Source organism: Triturus cristatus, chromosome 10 (genome assembly GCF_964204655.1).
Source record: "Triturus cristatus chromosome 10, aTriCri1.1, whole genome shotgun sequence".
NCBI classification, from domain to species: Eukaryota; Metazoa; Chordata; class Amphibia; order Caudata; family Salamandridae; genus Triturus; species Triturus cristatus.
Genome location: NC_140593.1, coordinates 887,558,234 through 887,581,004, shown reverse-complemented (window position 1 = coordinate 887,581,004; position 22,771 = coordinate 887,558,234). Strand labels below are relative to the sequence as shown.

Sequence of the window (22,771 nt, the reverse complement as noted above, 5' to 3'; positions counted from 1 at the left end):
TATCCTTATTTTGAAATTTATTTTGTTTAGATCTACAACATTTTATAAAGTGACCTTTCTTGCCACAACCATGACATACAAAAGTCAAAGCAGGGCAGGATTTTGAATTGGCTTTGTGACCAGACCTTCCACAACAAAAACATTCAAACGTATCTTTACAGATTCTTCTTTAGCTATCTCTTTTGTCCTAGGTTTCTCATTCTTCACAAAGACATACATTTTTTTGTACCTCTTCCACAGTGGATTGACTTTTATTTTTTTCACACTTTAGTTCATTAACACATTTTAACATGTGTTCAACCCTTTTAGCTATTGTAACTACTTCTTCCAACGGTGGTTCGTCCTTAAGCCATAACTCCTCCCTAATTTTTTCCTCCCTACATTTTAACACAAATTGATCTCGGATTCTTTCTTCATTTGCAGCTCCAAACTTGCAACTTGAAGCTAACTTCCTTAAACCTGTTAAAAAATCTTCCACTGTTTCTTCTTTTCCTTGCTTTCTTAAACCAAAATGGTATCTTTCCATGATGGTGCTGACCCTGGGCAAATAATGCTTATCCAACTGTAAAATACATATCTCATATTCATTAACACTTCTTGACCTTCCCCACCTAAACAGTGTAACAGTAATGAATGTCTTCTCTCTGCACTAAGATTCGTTCCACAAACGTGTGCATAGTGCGCAAAAATCTTTTTCCATTTGCTCCATGTAACAAGAGGCTCTCCTGCTGAGCTTAAAAAAATGGTGGCGCTGTTACATTCTGCATGACTCACTTTGAAAATGTTAAAATGTGAGTAAGAATAAATATATATATGAAAATATCCTTCCTAAAATTGAATTTGAAGCACACTACCCTAATGGATTAGCACACCTGAAATAGAATTACATTACATAGATAAATCACTCTCAAAGAGAAACTTTTACAAAAAAAAAAATGTATGTAAAATGTATGAATTTCAAACGAAAGCAAAACTTCATAGAAATCCCAACTTGAATGTATTAAACACCCTGATACACAAGGGGCCTAGTTATAGTTATTAACCCCTTGTGTGCCACGCCCTTTCCCCGCCCTGTGCCGGCCGTTACATTAGCGGGCGGGGTTCATGACGAGCTGGACTCGTCATGGGCACAGCGCAACCGCGGCCCATGACGAGTCCAGCTCGTCATGGGCACACAAGGGGTTAAACAGTACCAAAGACCTGAAGGTCTTATCTATAAATTAATTCTGATATGAGGCATGTATTTATCAACAGATGCCATATATGCACCATGTTTAATAGTTGAAATGTTCCTCAGCAGTGAAGAAGCGCATAAAGTTTTTCTGTCAAAATTAGTGAAGGATTCCGTGCATATAAGCTTTTCCGACGCTTTGCAGACACAGAGCTGAACAGCCTCCAGTGAAATTCCAGAATGTCACCAAGCCATTAATCACAGACCCAGAGGACGTACAGAAGACTGATGACGGGTGTTAATCACCAAATCCCTGAGCAGGATTCTACTGCGTCATCAGTCACTTCAGACAGCTCCAGGGGAGAGAGCTCCAGCTTCCAACGATGTCTCACCATGATCGTTACAGAGGCACACTCCACTCCAGCAACTGGTCAGACAAAAACGACCGATATGCCCAAGAAGCGCCAATTAGATCAGACAGTCACCAGCCACATCCACTGACCTCCTCACCAGTTACATGCAAAGGTACGTAACTGCAAACAGCCGCAGGAGAAGCGTATAACTGCCTTCTCATCACAAGTATACAGCCGCTGGAGGAGTGGGAGCAAGAATCTAATTAGCAGGATTATTTTCAAATCCAATACACACTGTGTTATCTTACGGTATCCACATACTTCCAGTCTTAGCCTTGCTCACGCTGTCATTACAAGCGCGATTAAATCAAAAGTTGAATTCAGACAGCGTGATAATTCTGTATAGCTGACTCCCTTTTTTTCTCCAAACTGCCACACACATCAAAGGAAATGAAATTTCACAGTACCTTACGGGTCCAAACACTCCCTCATTCCTTTGACCAAATAAGACAATTTAAAGAAATTCTTCAGCCAGTTTTCCTTTTTCCCCGACCATGCGATGTTGAGGTGTTAGTCTATATTCTTCAGTTTTCCGATCCCGTAATCGTCGCCAGTGTAACGTTCTTGAATAATACAGGAGCACAAGTTGTAGATAAAATAGAGGTTTATTCTTTACACCTCATCCATCAGCCACCGTGCAGTAACTGACTCATGAGGCATGATCTGGATTCTAAGTTCTATGTTCTATAGAACTTAGATCCAAGGAAGAGTAGAAGGATGACACCACACACAGGACCCTCTAACTGCACGATAAAAGTAATCTGGAGAAATCTGGGACCATTTAAGCCGACGTGTGCCATCAGATGGTCTAAGCGTCCCCTTAATTGCCGCGCTGCTAATTTGTGCTAATAGCGGACCACACATTTGGCCACAGAGTGGGTTATGGTCACTGTAGGCACTCTACACGATGTTGAAACTACAGAATAAAGTTTGTAAAGAAGATGAAATTAAAATGTAATCTATAAAAGACCTCCTACCCCTCCCTTTAAAGGTGGGAACGGGAAACGTACTATGCGGGTCGGATAAGGACATCAGGGACATCATATCAAATTCATTCAGTAGGTTATTTAGTAGTTCTCCCTGAGTAAGATGTACAAAGTGCATCCTCCTCATCCGAGGGTAGCCTAACTCCAAGATACATGTTGTCCTTGGGTCTCCACACGAGTGGATATTAAAATCGCCAAGGACCAGGTGGTTGTGTAGAATAGAATCGTAAGACTGCCTTATAAATGTACCCAGGGCTGTAATATTGCAGACACCTAACGGGCATGCCACGGAATTATAAAAATTAATGAGACCCAATCCAGTAGCCCCCCTTTTTAATAAGAATGCCAGTATACCTGGGCTTGATGATGGTACAACCTGTATCTGGTAGTCAACTGCCAGAGATATGTAAGTAACTAGACCACCCTTAAGACTTCCATCCAGCGAAGGGGAGGCAGGCGCAAAAAAAGCATTATATCCTTCCAAAAATAAATCACAATCCACCAACCACGTTTCCTGTAAACAAATCACAGGGAATTGATTCACAAATTGCAACCAAGTTGGGTCGTGAAACTTGTTAGCCAGGCCTGCAATATTCCATGTTAGAATATTACTATCAACCACGCAAGAGTCCCCCTCAACTACCCCTGGTGAATGCTGCTTATTTAACTCGGAATCGATGCCAGAAAGTGAAATGCTCCTGAGTCAGTCACACTCCTCCAACCCTGCTAATGGGGAGAATCTATGAATTAACTCCAGTGAAGGAGGGACAATATACTGACAGCCTGTCAAAGATTATGCATGCACCGCGGATATAGGCAAATGCGCAAGTGCAGGCGGGAATCTATGTGGCCACCCTCCACGGGGAGCTTCCTTAGAAATGTTCCTATAAATATCTCCTGGGGAGTCCGGTTTATAAAAAAAGCCCAATGGTAAGGCCCTAATGACAAATCCAGGTTTGGGAAAAGCGAGGTGTGTGTCCCTGAACAGTATCCTACTAGCAAGGTGAGGGCTATCAAAGTTAATAATAACACAATCGCCTGTGAACATTTTACAGGAGCTTCCAATCCAACTAACTCTGCGGGCCATGATGATATTTTTAGCCACCCGTGCACCCAAGGTGGTGTTGTGTTATAGCCAATGAAGTACCTGCCCGTAATCTTCATTAATCTGCTGGGGGAGAGGTGGAACATTCCCTAGGACTACAACATAGGGGTGGATTCAGGTGGTAAATCAATGACCGGAAGATTCGATGGCTGAACCTCTCTGCTGTCTAATCTTTCGGACCTTAAACAGTGACTTTCATCTGAGGCTCTAGCATGTACAGAGATATCCCTCCTCTCGCCTGCATCTAGATTTATTGCTCCAAGCCCCCCCTGTTCTACAGACTGTTTTTGTTTCTGTGGTTGGTTTTGTGATGGGTCCAAGATAGGGGTCCTAGAGTTTGTCCTCATAACAGAGTCCCGTACAGTTCTCTGGCCCGAATCGGCACTTGGCTTTAGGAGCGGCATGTCATTCAAATTCCGGAATTCTAAAATTTTCTCAATCTGAATCAACCTCTCGAGGATAGGCCCCAGTTTTAAGTCCAACATGCTAGTCATCACTGCCTGGAAAGCTTCCAGTGCCCCAGGAAGATCCAAGGCAGGGATAGTGGTAGGATGTGCTGTGGCGGGTGCTGGGGGTTTAGAGACCATGTTAAGTTTTGTTTTCTTCGCCTTACCCCAGAAGAATGAATTTTCCTTTTAGAGCCAACACCCGGCTGGAAGTTCCCATAAGCTGCCAAAGTTACATTTTGACTTCTACAGGCTGGCGATGGTTCCATCGGCTTACTGATCATATGAGTGACATTTCCCTGTGTGGAATAAGGGTCATGACCCCCCCTTGTTGCATATTATAGTGACAGGTGAGAGAGGCATTGACATAGGCATAGGCGTTTGCTTAGGATGGGCAATTGATGCACTAGTTCCCCCAGCGCCAAACTGTAAATCTGCAGGAATCCCAGGGCTACTGGACAGGCTCAAGAGTTCATCATCACCCTCTGTCTGAGTCGCAAGAGTATTTATGAGGGGAAGATGAGAGATTTTAGTCGGAGACCTCGAGAAGCGCCTATTCACCAGCTCGATCTCCTTATCTATCACAGCTGCTGCCCTTTGCAGGAAAGAATCCATAGTGGTAACCGGAGCAGAGGAGCCAGACTTTCCCTTCCCTGAGGCTGTAGCTTGTGAAACCTTGCGCATAACCATAGCTAAATGATCAGGCGATAAAAACAAAAGAATGGAAAGCCAGAAGACACTTTCAAAAGCGGGAATAAAACAGACCCTCTTAATCCTCTGGACAAGAGATCAGCCACAAACAATGTTATCGGGGTGTTATCAGGTTAAAACAGTCATTAAAAACAGTCATGAGCCAAGCCCAGTCCACCACACTAAACAATCCTACCTCCTTTGTTGCTAACAATATCACTCAAGTTGACAGGTAACGGATACTGGGACGATACACAGTTCTTCCGGTGGCCTAGATCACTATAGGAACCATAGACATGGGCGAGCAGAAATCCCAGGACCACAGGCCAGCCTTGACCGGCCGTGGACGGGCGAGGACGGGCCTGCCCTTGGAGGCCCAGGCACGCCCGCGCGTGTTCTGCGCTGCGGGAGCCCTGGTGGTGCTTAAAGCACCTCCTGGCGCATCTGGAGTCTGGCACGGCGTGTGCGCTGCTAAGGCTGCCGGTAGTTGAAGTCTCCCTCCGCTCGTGGCTCAGCAGTATGTCCGACAGGGAAAGGCGAGTAGTGTGGCAGTTGGGCGTCCCAGCAAAGCAGGCAACAGGCAATGCAGTATTCAGTATGAGCTCCCGCGTTGCCCTAATAGATCATATGTTGATGGTCCTGTAGTGTCCTAATAGACACTTAACAAATCAGCCTCTGCATAGGACTGTACACCCACCCCCAGGGGCGGAGCTTGGTCAGTAATTTGGGGGGGGGTGCTTCAGATTTTCCAACAATCACACTGGAATATAATATGAAAATACAATATACGGAGGTGTAGTAAGCCACTCAGTTCCTACATGCATGTTACATGTCATCACACGTATACCAATAGCTGGGCACGGTCAGAGGCATTAAATAAAGGAGGACTAGCCACTCAAGGTTAGGGCCCTTTAGCACGCTCCTGACGGATGGTGTCTTTCTGTGGCAGCACCCACATGCGGCCTAGGCCCAGCTATGCCTATGCCGGAGGCGGGATTCAACACTGACAACAGGGCAGGATCACCCATCAACACGTGCTGGAGGGTGGGAAGGTGCCCACCTTCCACACGAGCATTGCTAAGCAGTGAAACGACTCTCATCATGAGCGGAGGCAGGGCACATCAACGTGGAGCCTGACTGCCGGTCAGCCGGAAAAGCCCGCAAAGTGTTTCGGTGCCGTGACCTGGTGCCACTACACCAAAGAAAGTGAATGGGATGCACGCTGTGGGATGCTGACTATCCTGGTCGCTCAGTGCACACACTGATGGTGATTCGCAGCAGCAGTCTTCAGAATGGCAGCAATAGTTCTACCCACCACGAGGCAAGGGCCTGAAATCAATGACCGCACCACGCCACAAAGAAAAATAAATATAAGATTAGAGGAGACAAGGAAGATCGCTGGGAAACCACGTGGGAGTGAAGCAGCAGGAGAGCCGTATCTTGTACCCTGCGCAGTAGCGCCATCCAGTAAGCCGCAATACTAAAGGGCACACAGATCAACACTTTCTCCCACAACCAATAGTGGGCCACATGGCACAGGAGGGAAAACTAGCCAGGGGTGCCCACCATAGACTATATCATGTCCCATCCAGCTGCAGGTGTTGCACAACCAGCCGCCACTGTGTCTGCTGCGCTGACTCGAAGTACCTCAATCCCGACTGCTACAGTACTGCCATTCAGTCAGTTGCCAGACCCCGCAACTGCAGCCCCGAGCTGGCTTCAGTGGATGGAGGGAGTAAGACACTATTTCCGCGCCACACAGGAAACGGATGGTGCTGTAATGCCCTCAATGTTGTTATACCTGGGAGGCAATGAATTGTGCGATCTATTCAACAGTTTACCCAACAGTGGTGCAGAGGGTAATTTCAAAGCAGCAATTCTGGCACTCAACAGACATTTTGAGCCTCAATTAAATCCTGATTATTAGAGATTCAAGCTAAGACAAGCGAGGCAGACAGAAGGTGAATCAGTCAACGCCTTCTTTGCGAGATTACACAGGCTGGTGAGGAACTGCGAGGGGAATCGACAGACAAGATGAGATAAAGGCTCAGCTCATTCAGGGATGCCGCTCCTCCAACTTGCGGAAATTAATCCTGAGGCAACCTGGAATCATGGTGGATGACATTTTGGTAATGGCCAGATCTCATGAATTAGCTGACAGTAGAGTCAACAAAATGGCGTCCGCCCTCCTCTGTGGCTCAACGTCTGCTGACACAGCAAGTGGAGTATAAGTAAAGAAGGGACAAGAAGAGGCGGTACAGTGGAGCCTGACAAAACCAAGAGGGGCTCGAGTGGCCAAACAACAGGAGAAAGTATGTGGGATCTGTGGCCTGGCTGGACACCCAGTAAGAGGATGTCCCGTCCAAGGAAAAGTATGCCTGAGGTGTAGGCGTCAGAACCCTTATGTGAAGGTATGTTGCATTGCCACTACCAATTACGGTGCAAGCGAATAAGGAAGAAGAACAGCAAACATCTGACACCTGTCGCTGGAGGACAGAGAAGAGCAAAAAGCACCCACACCAGTGGCCACAGGAGAGCACCCCGAGGACGAGGTTGACGAAGACGTGTTTGTCATATCTTTCACTGGAAGGGGCAATTTCAAGCGAAGGCCGCCCCCCTATGTGCCAAGTTGCAGTTGTAGGTGCCACCATCACAGCTCGTACCGATACTATGATGTCCGTGAATGTCATTGAAGAGGCTCAATTCTTGAAATTGAACCCCCCCCCCGGCCAAGATAAGTCCCACCAACACAAGGATCTACACATATGTGGGAATAGACCCTATTCCTCTAAATTGGACCACCGAAGTGGTGGTGACAGCAGGGGACATGAAGACACATGCCAAGTTCAACATAAAGAAGGACAGCAAAGGATCACTATTTGGCTGTCATACAGCAGAAGACCGCGGACTAGTGTTTTTTGCAAAACAGGTGCACCAGTCGCACGCGGAGACGTGTTGGAAGAGTTACCCGAACTCTTCAAGGAACTCGGTTCTGTAAAAGGAGTACAAGTAAAACTCCACATCAACAAATCTGTGAGGCCCATAGCCTTACGGCACAGGAGGGTGCCGTTCCATCTGCAACCCCAAATCAAAAGTAAGCTGGAACAGTTGGAGCAAGATAGAGTAATCGAAAAGGTGACTGGGCCCACGCCATGGGTTTCACTACTAGTGATTGCTCTGAAACTGAAATAGCCCAGAGTAATCCGATTATGTGTCGACATGAGGTTGCCCAATAAGGCCATTCACTGGGAACAACACCTTATGCCAACCATAGATGAAACCTCAACGGGGCAAAGTGGTTCTCCAGGCTGGATCTGAACTCTGGCCATCACCAGCTCACCCTGGAGGAACCTAGAAGATACATCACAACCTTTCCCACTCACGTAGGGCTGTGAAGGTTTAAACGACTCAGCTTTGGGGTCTTGTAGGCAGAGAAGGTTTTTCAGGAAGCAACAAGGAAGGCACTGCCAGGACTGATAGGGGTGTTAAATATCAACTACATCCTCATCTATTCTACCACCCTGGAGGAACAGCATGCCAGGTTTCGAGTGACCATGTGGCAACTACCTTAGTGTGGCCTCACGCTTCACCGTCAAAAGTGCCTATTCTACTCGAATGACATTGAGTTCTTCGGGTACAAGTTTTCAAAGGAAGGTCTGCAAGTTGATCCACAAAAAGTAGAGGCCGGCTGCACAGCTGCCATCTCTCGGAACCCGGTCGAGGTTTGCAGTTTCTTGGGAATGGACAATTCCTGTGGCCTATTCATTCCCAATCTGGCAAAACTCTCTGAGCCCCTGAGGTCTCTAACAAAATAAGAGGTCCCATGGGAATGGACCTGTCAGACACCACAGATTTTCCAAGGACATAAAGAAAGCACTCTTCCATGATGACACAATGGCATACTTCCATCCTGCATGCCAGACTAAACTTATCATTGATGCCAGCGCCGTTGGGCTCAGCGCTGTAGTGTTACAGATGCAGAGCAGTGAGACCCATCACACATGCCATCAGATCACTCTTGGTGGTGGAACCCCTTTTTTTTCCCAAATTGAAAGGGAGGTGCTAGTGATCTGTTGGGCGTGCAAACATTTTCATCTGTACTTGTGTGGTCACAGCTTCCAGGTGTCAACGGACCACAAACCACTTCTACTGCTGTTCGCCGTATCTGCCAGAAATGGTCCTCCCCAAATAGAAAGGTGGGCTGTCCTGCTCCAACAGTACTCATTCACTGTGATTTACTGGCCAGGAACAAACAAACCACCTGACTACCTGTCCCGCCACCCCCTTGCAGCAGATCCCTGCCCCCCACAGGAAGATGATTCTGGGGTGGAGCACTTCATGAGAATAGTTGTTGAAACTGCATGCCCGTGGGCCTTATCCCTCTAAGAAATTGCATAAGCCACTCAGACAGATCCCTGCCTTTAAAGGTTCATGGAGGCACTAAAAGTCACCACTGGAGGAACTTCCTGGATGAAGCGGGAACCTCACTCCAGAGGAACAGTACACTCTAACTCAGCTGTGGAGTTGCCAAGATGAGTTCAGCCAGAGTGAAGAAGGAGTCGGGTAGTGTTTCCCCACAAAGAGGACCCCCCAGTAGCGCCCATGATGATGGAGGCTCCCTGTGCCAAGATGTGGTCCTCCATAAGCATGGACTTCAGAAGTTTCCCAGACAGTCAGCTGACCCCTGTCTTGATGGACAGCCACACCAAATTCCCTGTCTTCGAACTGGTGCGCTCTACCACATTTGAGTGTGTGAAAACCAGCGCTGGAAAGGACATTTGCAGTACTGGTGCTACCTAATGAAATTAAAACTGACAATGGGCCCCCGATTCAAAGCTACAAGTTCAAGGAGTATTTGCAACACCTCAACGTTCGACACCGCCGCAACACACCTCAGTGGCATCAAGCTAATGGGGAAGTAGAGAGGTTCATGAGAAGCCCTCCATATCGGTTTGAACAAAGGGGAAGGCCTGAAGGGCTGTTTGCATTAGATTCTAAGGGCTCACAGGCCAACTCCTCACAGTACTACAGGGTATGCACCAAGCGATCTACTGATAAAGCGGCCAACACAGAACCTGTTGCCTAATAGCCTGAGCTGGAAACTCCCAGTTCTGGATGCACAGGCAGCCCAGGAGAAACGAAGAAGCAGTAATGATAGGGACAGTTGTGTAAGGAGAGCTGCTGAAGCCACCATACAGGAGGGCGACCAAGTGATCATCCTGGACTGAGATCCTGGTTGGGAATTTTGGACCCCCTGCGAGAGAGAAGCTTGGAGGGTGGTGAGAGTTCATAGCACAATGGTGACAGCGAGGTAAGGGACGGCAGAGGTGTCCAGAAATGTGTCGGGGTTCTGGAAGGTTCCATGGGAGCCTTATGACAGGACTGAAGAGGATGATAAAACCTACAAGTCTAATATCAGTGGGACAAACGTCGCACAAAGGTGGAAAGGAGCAAGCATGCTGGGAGGCCGGTGCTCGAGTGAGGGGCACATCCCGAACACAAAGGAACCCGAGAGTGAAGGTCAGGATCTGTCCCCTACTGAGAACCGCACCTGGGGCCACCCTTATGGGCTGAGCCCCAGCCGAGTCAAGAGACTCCGAGATTTTATGTGCTGATCTCTGAAAGATGGAGATCCCAGAAGAGACTGCCTCGAATATATGTCTTACCTGTTTTTTTTTGTTTTATGTCTGTTGTGATTTTCTTTTTATGTTTGTTCTGTTAAAAGGTTCAGTGGGATATAGTGAGCCACCCGGCTCCTATCCGCATGTTACGTGTTGCACGCACACCGATGGCCGGGTGAAGCCAGAGATTTAAATAAAGGAGGGCTGACTGCTTGAGGTTAGACCCCACTAGTACCCTACTGACCCGTGGCATCTTTCTGTGGCAGTGCCTGCATGCCGCAGCCTAGGCCCCGCTATGCCTATGCCAGAGTCCGAATTTACCAGGAGGTAGGGTCCATGACAGGAGCTTATAATGGAAGGTGAGAGGAATACAGATTAGTAGGGGCAGGAAGAGATGGAAAACACAGTATTTTGTACATTCACAAACAGTTTTGAACACTTTCAAAACAGAAAGGGCGAGAATGTGTGTGCGTTTTTTTCTGCGGTATGGAAAAATTCCTAGTGAAATCCGACAGACACCTCACAGACAGACACCTCACCATACCTGACTGAAAGCACCTGTACCCAACTACTTACTAGAAAATAAATTTATTCATTTTTTAGGGGGTGTGACACCCAAAACACCCCCCTGAAGCTATGTCCCTGCCTATCTCACACCCATCCATCACAGGCATGCCAAGTCAGGTGACCCTGATAGGCACACATGCTTGTGGTCAGTTGTATACCCATACCACTGTTGTCTGTGTCATCCTTTACTATGTGTGGTGGCCTATTACAATCTGTAAGGAGGCCCACACTAGCTGTTGCACAGCCACTATAACAACTTACCGAATGCCAGGGGCGTAGCTCGGTCAATAAGATTACGGAGGGGTGAGCTTCAGGTTTTTTAACAATCACACAGAGATATTTTGTTAAAGAACATTATATGAGAAGCACAACATAAAGGGGACTTTAGGGGCAGTGGAAACAGAGCCGAGGGCTGTTTGTTAGGAGCACTTAAAACACAACCTTTTTAACGCTAATCATAATTTTTAAGGACTTCAAAACAGAGATGGGCATGTAAAAATCACAGGTTAAATCCGACAGACACTTCATCATACCCGACTGAAAGCACTTGAACCCAACTATTTACTACAGAATATTTTTTAGAAGGGTGTAAAATCCCAAACCCCCCACCCCCACCTGAAGCTACGCCCCTACCTAACACTGTGGCAGCCAGGCGATTGCGAATTGGGAGCAGAAGGTGTGACATGGCAAAGCCTGCCCTAGGAGGTGACCAAAGCATTGGAACACTCCCTTCATGCTTCCCAGTGAAATCAAGGTTCTCTGTGCTTTGCAGCAGGCTCACAATGGGTCAGCCCTGGAGGTTGTGAGCAATGCTGTTGGGCTACTTTACTCAGCTGATGAGCCATTGATGCTTATCCCAGCACCCCGGCACACACCAGCCCAAACTCACTCACATGCTTCACTGCAGCTGCTACCTGCCCCCAGCGAGGTGAAAGGAGAAGTGAGGGGAGAGAGTCTGATTGCACAAGAGAGAAGAGCTCTCCAACTCTGCCTCTACCCCAAGGGAATTAACTGATCTGAGTCCATTGTCAGACCAGAGCTATAAAGAAGGAGGGGAAGCATGGCTTAAGCTTCTCTGCAAAGGCGTAGCTTCAGGGGTGGCGTTTGTGATGACACCACCCAAAATAAATGCATTCTTGGCTTGGTACTTAGGTCTGGAGGCCCTGAGTCGGGTCATCTCTCTCTGTATCGGATTTTTTCTTTCTTTATTATCACATATGAACTCACTTTTAAATACTTGAGTTCAGGATGTGCTCTGTACAAGCACCTCTTATATTTATTTAATGGACTGTAATGTTTCTACAAGTATAACAAGAATCCAGGACACTTCAGGGGTTTACATGACTACTGACTTACTTTTTAGGTCACTAATGGCATTGTTGTTGGGGTGGTGAGCCAAGAATGTTTGTAAAATTGATGATTTCTAACAAATGTCTGTCTCTGCAGTGATATAAACTGATGTACTACGGTGAAATACTTCAGTATGTTAAAGAAATACACTTTTTTTAAAAAGTTTGAAGAGATTGTATCATATTATTCCATTATGTTTGTTGATATACATTCAAATTGTTTTCTTTGCTCGGCTTGTGCACAGACTCATGGAGCCAAGCTAGATCCATGACTCATCTCACTCAGCACACTCGAATATTGGCCTTCCCACATGGCTCAAATTGACAACTCCACCAACAAGGCTTGTTGTAGCAGAGATTAATAAAAGTGTGTGCAGTGAAAATACATTTACAATAAGTGATCCCATGGCAGTGCCTCCAATACGTTCTGTTGTACATGACCGTAGTCATGAGTTCTCTGGAAGAACAACCAGGCCCAGGTGGGACAGGCAGAGATGTATCTTTATCAGGGATGCTTGGGGTGTTATATCCCTCAAATGCATTCTTTGTTTGGTAGTTGATTCTCTGGCCTGTGAGTTGGATCTGCAATGTCTGTCAGTTTTTCTCGTCATTCTCGTTTCACCAAGAGGTTTTAACTTTTTGGATTGGGATCTTAAATTTATATATGTATATATAGTGACCGGTTTCATAAAAGTAGTAAATCTGCTCCTATAAAAGTACTCTTTGGATGGGTGCAAAATTTGCTACTATTTGGAATTCACAAAGAGTGGCAATAGTAGGCTTGGAAAGCTATTCCAGTCTCAACTTTACAGGCATCATTACTGGCAATCAAACACCCAAAAGGTGATGGGATGAATTCTTGCAAATAGACCAACCAGTTACAATCGCTCGGTTTAGCATTCTAACCCATCATTTTTCACCCACGTGTCACTGTAGACAGAGGCTTACCTAATGTAAATCAGTACTGACCTTGATCTACATGGAAATCATCCATCCTGAACCTTGGTCATCTCATCACTCCACCCTGCAGCCCACTGATGTTTTAATTGAGACATTTGGGATTCACACCCCCCAAATCTCACTGGCTAGGCTTTGTCCCTGCTTTTCTGCGCCAGATCAGTGAGACTGAGGTACTCAGCCTTTCCTGGATAGAGATTTCCAGCCAGGGCATTGTGTACCTCCCCTGCTTTAGCAGCTACCGCAGGCATGTTTTTTTTTATGGGTCTCTCCTGTCTACAACTCGGCAGACAAAAGCTCATAATTAACCAAAGAAAGATGGGTTGATAGGAAAAGGGAAAGAAGAATGGAAGGTTAAAATGAAGGTTGAGTGAATTGATGCATGTGTGAGTGAAAGCATGGGTGAAAGGGTGGATGGTTGGAAGGATGCATGTGTGAATGAAAGGATGGGTGAAAGGATGCATGGGTGAGTGAAAGGATGGGTAAAAGGGTGCACGGATAAGTGAAAGGGTGAGTGAAAGGGTGAATGGGTGAGACAATGGGTGTATGGGTGAAATGATGGGTGATAGGGCAGACAGGTGAAGGGATGGGTGAAATGATGGATGGATGGATTGATGGACGAATGGATGGGAAGATGGATGGAATGATTAAAGACTGAATGAGGGAAGAAAGACTGAATGGACGACAGACTATAAAGGTGAAATGGTGGATATCAGCGGGTAGATGGAAGGTTGAGAGGATGCATGGATTGATATTTGGCTTGAAGAGACAATGGAACTCTTCCAGGGAGGGTCGGGCTAACTTGCTACGCTTTCTTTGTGCCATTAGATCTTTGGTTCAAAGTGGGGTGCATCTTATTTTTCTGCCTACTCCCTTGTTTGCAGCCTCCAAAGGTGTTCCTTGCCTCCCTGCCCATCCCCCCAAAGCATTTGCATCAGCTCTCACAGGACTGCCAGATGGACAAGTGAGCCTCGGCAAGCCGCTCCTGTAGAATATATGGGCCAAGCATGTTGCTACCCCTCACTGGCCAGAAGTTTTACTGCACCCACAAATTACCGGTAGCAGTAGAAAGGATACTGGTTGTGCGTGCTGCACACCAAAGCCTGCACCCACCCCTCTATTGCTATCCCAGAAAAGTAAAATTACCATCCATGTCTTACCTGACCCGCCAATGTTCAACAAAAGATGTTGTGTGGAGGGAGGAGAACCAGGGCTGTATAGGAACATGTACTGGGAAGAAATTACATCAGTTTAAAAATTGCGAATATAGATGGTATTACCATTACAGGGGAAATTATGGCAGAAAATGTTAGAGACCTTAATATATGAATGGATTGGAAGTCCTTACCACTGTGTATTATGGTAGCATTTTGTAAAATAATGGCAGAAATCTTGGAGAAATTAAGATACCCCACTAGAAGCAAAGGAAATAAAAGGCGGTGATGGTTCGACAAGGACTGTTCCGAGGCCAATAGAAAACTGAGGAAAGCCTTACTGGATGCACCAGGAGACAGGGAGAAAAGAGGTAGATTGAGAGTTATGTACAAAATCGCCCTAGATAAAAGGAAAAGGGAGACGAAAGATAAGATCTGGGACGATTTAGTACACTCCACAGAATTAAAGGATAATTCCCTTTTTTGGAAAATAATAAACCAGCCATTCCTGAAAGATAGAGAGGATCCATGGGTAGAGGTATTTGTACAACAAGGGGACTGGATAGAACATTTTTACACAATTTTACATCCCAACAACTGCCCTATAGAGCTGCCTACCTCAACCGTATATTCTACTGATGCTGTAGATATCCCAGCTATAAGTTTAGATGAGGTCATTAATGCCCTATATAAAGCTGCTAGCGGAAAGGCCTCGGGCCCCAACGGGGTCCCAATAGATACCTTTAAGGCACATGCGACTCTATGGGCCCCTCTGTTAATACAAGAATGTAACGCAACAGGTAAGGGTTTTCTTCCTGATTCCTGGACGGAAAGTACAATTATCCCAATATTTAGAAAAAGGACACAGAGGGGACCCGAGATGCTATCGCCCAATATTCCTCCTGGACTCCAGTGCCAAATTAATGGGTAGAATCCTTTTGGACAGGTTGGAACAATGGGTGGAGAAACATAATATCACTAACATACAGTACAGGTTCAGGAGAGACATTGGTACAATAGAACAATGTGTTAACTTATATCAGCTTATTAACAAATACACAGTTGTAAAAGAGAGACATGTTTACTTATGCTTCTCAGACTTAAGAAGTGCATTCGATTTGGTAAATCATAATAAATGATGGAAAATTCTCTCGGATATGGGTGCCTCCATGGGTATTACTATTTATCTGTCCCAATGGTACCCCTACCTCACTGCACGGTTATGCTATGGACCGAAGGGGGAATGTACCAAAAGATTTAAGGTTGCTCTGGGAATCGGACAGGGTGTGTCCTTGCTCCTCTGCTTTTTTCACTCTATATAAATGGGGTGGATGAGTGTTTACAAAAAGTGAAGGCTGGTGCCCCCATGGTTAGATCTCGCCCAGTTCCAACTTTAATATATGCAGAAGATGCTGTTATTTTATCTAGACCAGCAAATGGGCTCCAGCTCCTGATTGATAACTTAGTAACCTTTATTGAAAACAAATATATGAAAGTCAACCTAGAGAAAACAGTCATCATGGTGAGTGGAAAAGAAAGAGCAAAAAAGATGACAAACCATATAAGGGGAGAGACACTAGCTGACATCCAAATGTTTTTATACCTAGGAGTACAAATTACTGCATCAGGGTGCTGGAAAATACAAATAAATATCTCCAAAATACATTTTTGAGAGCCATAAAATCAATCTTTTGATTTACGAGCAAAATAGGCCAAAAACATATTAAGGAGATACTGACGCTATATAAAAGTAAATGCCTCCCAAGTGCTATCTACGGCGATGGCCAAATATGCTCAGTTTCGGATACGGTAGAAGTATACGACGTATCCACACTAGACAAATTTCTTTTGCACAGGACGCGGACCTCAATGGTCACCGCAATGCAGCCCTCAACCGTGGAACAGCCGTAATTTTCTCCCTTATCCACAATGATCACATCACCTGACAGCACACATCTGATCTCTCGCCTTGCTCAGACACTCCATCCCGAAGTGTGGGGGAGGGGTGCGGCCGGCGTGGGAACGAGATCTGGGTCACCCCTTGACGAGGACAAGACGTGGGCATATTGCTGTGAACAGACCCACTATATATCTAGCAGTTACAAACACAAACTTCTTCATTTCAAATACTTACATAGACCCTATGTTACCCCCATGCTCCTTGCTAGGATGGTCCCGCACAGGCCCAATTGTTGTCAGATATCAACTGGCCCCCCGTTCTGACGTACTGGGAGGCAATTTTCAGGCATTTATCATTAATGGAGAGACTGAATTAACCCCCTCCCTCTTCATTACTTGCTGTGCTGGGGTATGTCCCCCCCCCTTTAGGGGCTGGGATCTGACACTCTACTGCTACTGCCCTACTGCTGTCCAAGACACAGATTTCCCTACATTGGGGTGGCTCCACATCGCCGACAGTGAAAGCCTGGATGAGACATTTACTGTTCTGCGACACTACTAGTGACGTGTATGCCACGCTTTTGCCTCTTGCATCCAGGCCCAAGAATATCTGGCAGCCACTCCGCGCCTATTTGCTACTCCACCATGAACTGAAGCGCCCTTATAGTTGAGATGGATGCTCTGCTCGCTAGCATACTATGACAAATGTATCCTCTTTTTTTGCCTTTATTCTTTCTTGCATATACCTGCATTGTTATTTGGTTGTTGTTGCCTTGCCTGCCACTGCTGTACCATATGCTGAATACCTACTCTACATGTTACGCACTATGGATACTGTGGCAATTATTTGTGAAAAATTACAATAATTTTTTTTTTTTAAATGGTGTGTAGGTTTTTAAGACGTGTCATTACATTGAGGGCGTTGTGGTTATATTTACGTTGAGTATATGGTTGAATACTATGATTGTGAGGTTTGAGGTATATGGGTTAATTGAGATCAAGAGTAGCCTCATAACAGTTGTTATTTATTCTAATCAATTTAGTCTAGAAGTATTACTAGTGTACATACATTTTAAAAATAACAGTTAAATAGTCGTTTGTAAGCATTATATGTTTGTCTGAGAATGTGTGAAACCTTACTGATTTGATGGGATTCTTCAGCTCATCAGTACATACTGTAAAGAGTGAAGGTTAGAAGAATACACTTTTAAAACATTCTACAGCTGCCCTAATGACATCTAACTTTTGATTAAAGTAGACAAAGCCAGAAAGGCCCTGTTAAAAATTAATGCAAACGATTTCATATACAGTTCAATGTAAGAATCATGTCTAGGCCTTTGCAGACTCAAAACGTGAACAATGGCCGTATTTTTTTCTGAGAAAGATGCCAACCCTATCTACAGGAAGTGGCTGTTGTACGCTGAAATGTTGTCTCACAATGTTAGCCAATGTTTCCTTTTTGTTTTTCTCCCTGCCTCAGAAAATGTACCGCTGCCAAGCCTGTTTTACTTCTGAAAATCTGGAAGATAGCCCAAAAAGGCAAAAAATGACTTGCATTGCAAAGAAGGATGAAAGTCAGGTAATTTCTCTAATTAATGCATCTATTTTTAGTATTGTATTTTGTGATTGACATGTTTTCTAATGGTTTGGCTTTGCCGGTATTCCTACCACTTTCACGAGTTTTTTTAACAAAAGATTACCACCTACTAAAAGCACAAAAAACTGGCCTTGAAAACAAAGCAAAAACGCAAAAAGGCAAAAATATTGAATGCTCCCTTGTCTTTAAAAACAGTCCAGTTTGGTTTCTATTTAAAATAAAGGCTGATTCAAAGGAAGCCTTCATCATCGTTTTTCATGATGAGTTTCTGTAATATGCAAATTAACGAAGGACTATAATCAAATTTTCTTCTCACCCAACCTTCTTTTACCAAAGAAGCAAAAATAGGACTGTCTTGAGGGAAAGGTACATTTCAGTAGAGACGGTTTTTAGTTTCTATGAAGCAGGAATTAAGAATTATGGACTAGCAGCTTTAAACCACAAACAGGCTAAATGCCCAAAAATAAGAGGGAATGGGTCAAAGAAAGGTAAGAGGGTGGCTGGCTGATGGTTTTGTAGTAGTTGACAGGAAGCACACAGGGAAAGAGGAAGGGAAAGGAGGGGTGTGAGAGTCTCATGATGGGCGAGAAGAAGGACAGAGGGAAAGAGGGATGAATAAGAGGTAGAGAGGGCTGAGTGAGGAGTAATACATGGAAAAAGAGAGGCAGGGTTGGAGGTTAGGACGAAAGAGAGTAGCAGGTTAGAATTAAATTACCAGAATCGCACTGGGGAAGGAGAAGGAGCTGGAGAAAACAGAGTGAGACACACAATAGAGAGCCAATAGAAGACTGAGGGGCATATTCTCAAGGACTTATTGCCGAGTTATCGGCACTTTATCACAGCCAAAGTCGTGATAAATTTATCGCCCCATTCACAAGCTGGTGCCAACAGCCCATATCACCAGTTTACCTGCGATATCAGCCGCAAAAAACATCGCCACAGATGGCCCCGGCAACTAACGCTAATGAGATGAAGAGTAGGCGTTCCCGTGCGAAAAGCTGCGACATCACCACGTCACAACATTCTCAACGACCAGCCAGATCAGCGATAAGATCACAAAACACGCAATAAGGTGCGTTAGCAGCAGGAACTTTACACCTGCTCTCTCCTGGTGTAAAGTCGGACTACAACCTACACCAGAAAAGGGAGCCCAGCTCAGAGCCACACCTGAAGAACAACAGATATCCATGGAGCCAACGATCATGCAGCTCGGACACCCAAGAGGGCCACAACACCCACTGCCACCACCCCCACCCCTTTCCCCTCCCGGGGCCCTAACCCAGACACCCCCACCTCCCGCGCACCAAAAGATTGCACATCAACGTCACAAAATCATGAACCAAATCATTCGCCTGCCGTTGCACAATTACAACAATAAACATTCATGTGAGTACAGAAAAAGCAGAATCATCCATTCACCATTGAAAGTTCAAACAAAATATCACAATCAAATCTGTCGCCAAACAACTATTTGGAAGAGTCATGGCAGGTCATCCCTGGACAAACTGTAAGTGACAGCCTGCAAGACAATATCCAAGATAGGAAGGTGTGTCAGTCACTCATCAAATGACAGAAAGAGAGAGAGAAGCGAGTGAGAGAGAGAGAGAGAGAGAGGGAGAGAGGGAGAAAGGGAAAGAAAGAAAGAGAGATAAAGAGAGAGACTAAACAAGGAGCGCAAGGCCAATTGGGCCCTTGGCTCATACATGCCAACTGTTGCGTGTGCTTCGCAATTGGTGCACCCTAAATCTAAGGCCTGGCATCAAGTTCAGCGCGAAGGCCACATCACATTTCAGAAATGCAAGCAGTAGTCAGACTAAAATTAGGTATGAAAGCTCCTTTGCCTTAATACACAAGGCGGAAGGATAGCCGAATCTCTGACCTTGGTTTTCAATGCACCCGGCACCCCCTGAGTGAGATACCATACCAGCCTCTGATGACTCCCACACCACGAACTGCGCGAATGAAAGACAAATGTGGCCACACACTTGTCCCCTCTTGAGGTACACCTGCATTGGATGCCCTTGACACATAGGCAACAAAAACACATACGTCCAAACGTTGCACACACATACGACTCATTGCTCCGAGCTGTGGCATATCGTCCACAGAACTGCCGCCGGTCTGAGGAGTGCCGGTGCTACGAGAACAACAAACGTAATGGCAGCCTATTCCGGGCACATGCACAACTCCTGTCACGTGGATCTGTACCATGCACGAATGCTGCATCTGTTGGGATCAGTGCCACTGGCAGTGTTGCGAATCAGTTACCGTCTGAGTTTCTGGCTTGCATACATCAAATGCGTCCAGCCCTGGTTCCACTGTCGAACATGCACATTCGAGTGGCACATGGAGGTCTGCCTATCCAACACAACGGTAGCTGAACTGGATTATGACTTGTGTGTGCACCCCCTGTTGGCCCACGAACAGGAGAGCAACAGGGATACCCATCCAGATGTGTGGTATCTGCACCGGCAGCAGTGGATGGGAGATTGCACAAGTCATTGTGTGCAGTGACCACATCGAGGTGCTCCCCTATTGGGCTGTGTTGCGGATTGGTGAAACTGCATGGACGGAGCACATCTGTCCGGATCATTTAATGGATTGGCTCACCCTCGTGTTCGTTGAACACGAGAACGACGTACTTCTGGAACTGATTGCCCATGAAGCTGCGCTCGCATTCATGGACGAGTAACTACGTTCCTGCAGCCACAGCTGATTGACACCCAGAGCACAGGTCCCAACACCTTGTTGCATCTTGGAGGAATGGTCACATATCCCACCACAACAGTGGAAATGTCTGCATTCGCCCTGACTCAGAATGCATGTGCGTGCACCTACGTGTGTTGTTACACACTTGTGCAAGGTGATGCAGTCCCATGGGTGTAGCTGCCCAGCGTCGTTTGGCAACTTTCCGAAATCTGGCATACTGCTGAAGGGAAACTACACACATGGCAATGTAGCACGACATGTGACCTTGTTGGACCCTTTCACCTGCTCACTGTCAGCAGAGCAGACAGTCGGTGCAGTCCGGTGGTACAGTACTATACAGATCTCGTGGACTGTGAGTCGTGTCCCCTGACACAGGGCAATGAGCAGACGCCAAACATCACATGACTCATCCAGCAAGGCAAGGTTGACTGAGTCCATTGCCATCTGGAATGATTTGTGTTAATTTTTGCATCCCCATTTCTTGCACCTCGACATGTTTGCATGCTGCCTGAAAGAGACTTCAGCATTTGTCTGCATGTTGTCGCCCTTGCCTTGCCCGTACTGACACGCACATGCTAATAAAGTCTACGCAACTTCACCAGTGTACAACTGTGATGAGTGTCGATGAGTATGACATATCTTGTGCCTCATGTGCCTTGACCGTACACAGGGAGAGACAGACTGCCGCATGTACATTAGGGGTGAGTCCCTATTGGCAGCTCTACCTCTGTGAACCAGACATTGTGGTTGGGATAGTTGCTGGTAGACCTGTGCTCTTATGTGTCTTCAGCAATGTGAGTATGGTGTCCAACTTCTTACCATGTGGATCAATGCTAACCATCAATACAGGCTGTGTCTACACAGATGTGTGTGAGTAGGTAATGTGAAGAGATGTTCTGTTGCCAATTGTGATGGGGGACACTACTTCAGGCCTGCTAACGAATTTGACATTTCGACATACAGCCCCAATTAACACATGGATGTGGGGCTATGTTAGGGGGTTGCGAGATTGTTGTTCATGTGCAATGAGGCCACAGTTAGTTCACACCTTCACAGTCATATAATTGGCCATGTGGGTCAGGGTCAAACATGCGCCTTGATGTAATGTACCAGGGTGTATCTTTGAGTGCAATCAATGTCCCTACATACATCCATACTTTCATACTTGAGTGAACATAGACATGACACATCTGTGTGATTTCGAATATTTAATTCACATTCTGTGGGATGTCGGAGCAGGAGCAGTACATGGCCATGCCAAGCCCACATTACATGGTTGCCCAGTGGTGGGCCAACCAGAGTACTCGGGGGAATGAACAGTTAATTGGATGAGGAAGAATTCAGTCTGCAGCCGCATTTCTGTGTCATTGGTAACCACAGCAGATATGGCAGTCCATGTCGGGGTCCAGGTGAATGTCGCAGAGTCGTTCAGGGGGCAGTGGAGATGTTTTTCCAGGCCATGATGCAGAGGCCTGAACCAGGCAGGTACAGGCGATATGGCGGGGATGGATGCTACTACCTTATTCCTCACACAGTCATTACCATCCACTTCTTACTCCTCTGATACGTCTTCGGTGTCCGGAGTGTCAGGTGTGTGTGGTGGTGTTATGGCTGCATCACTGTGTCCCACTGACACATCAGGGGGCGAAGGTGGTAGGGCAGCAACACTGTGTGCTAATGACACATCAGGAGGTGGAGATGTGTGTGTCGAAGTTCCTACAGCAGTCATCTGGGACAGGCACTGTGGTAGCAATGGCAAGAAGAGGATCTGCAGGACGTGGAAGATCCCAGCTACATCTCTCTGGTGTTCAGCCATGGCAGCCATACTTCCAGTCTGCATCGGCTCCATGGTCTCCATTGTCCTCCGCATCTGTGGCAACTCTGTGCTGTCACCGCTGGAGCCTGACTGACAAGACAGTTCTTGAATCCGAGTAATGGCTCCAGCGAGGTCGGCCAAGGATTGTTGGAGAGTATGAAGCGGACAGTGGGTGTCCATTAGGGACTGTAAGTGGTCCCTGATGGGACTTAGACACCCACTTATGGCATCTAAGAGGTTGAACCCTACACGCAGCTGATCAGCCATCTTCTTCTGGCATCCTAACACACG

General features: G+C 46.2%; 1 protein-coding gene across 2 annotated transcripts in view; it reads left to right on the top strand.

Moving 5' to 3' along the window:
• LOC146796185 (uncharacterized) overlaps nt 1-22,771 on the top strand; it is a 307,863-nt gene that overhangs the window by 97,771 nt on the left and 187,321 nt on the right. For both annotated transcript variants that reach the window (XM_085628610.1, XM_085628611.1), the window contains exon 3: nt 17,839-17,937. In XM_085628610.1, coding sequence (XP_085484736.1) covers nt 17,839-17,937 — 99 coding nt within the window. The remainder of the gene's footprint in view (nt 1-17,838; nt 17,938-22,771) is intronic.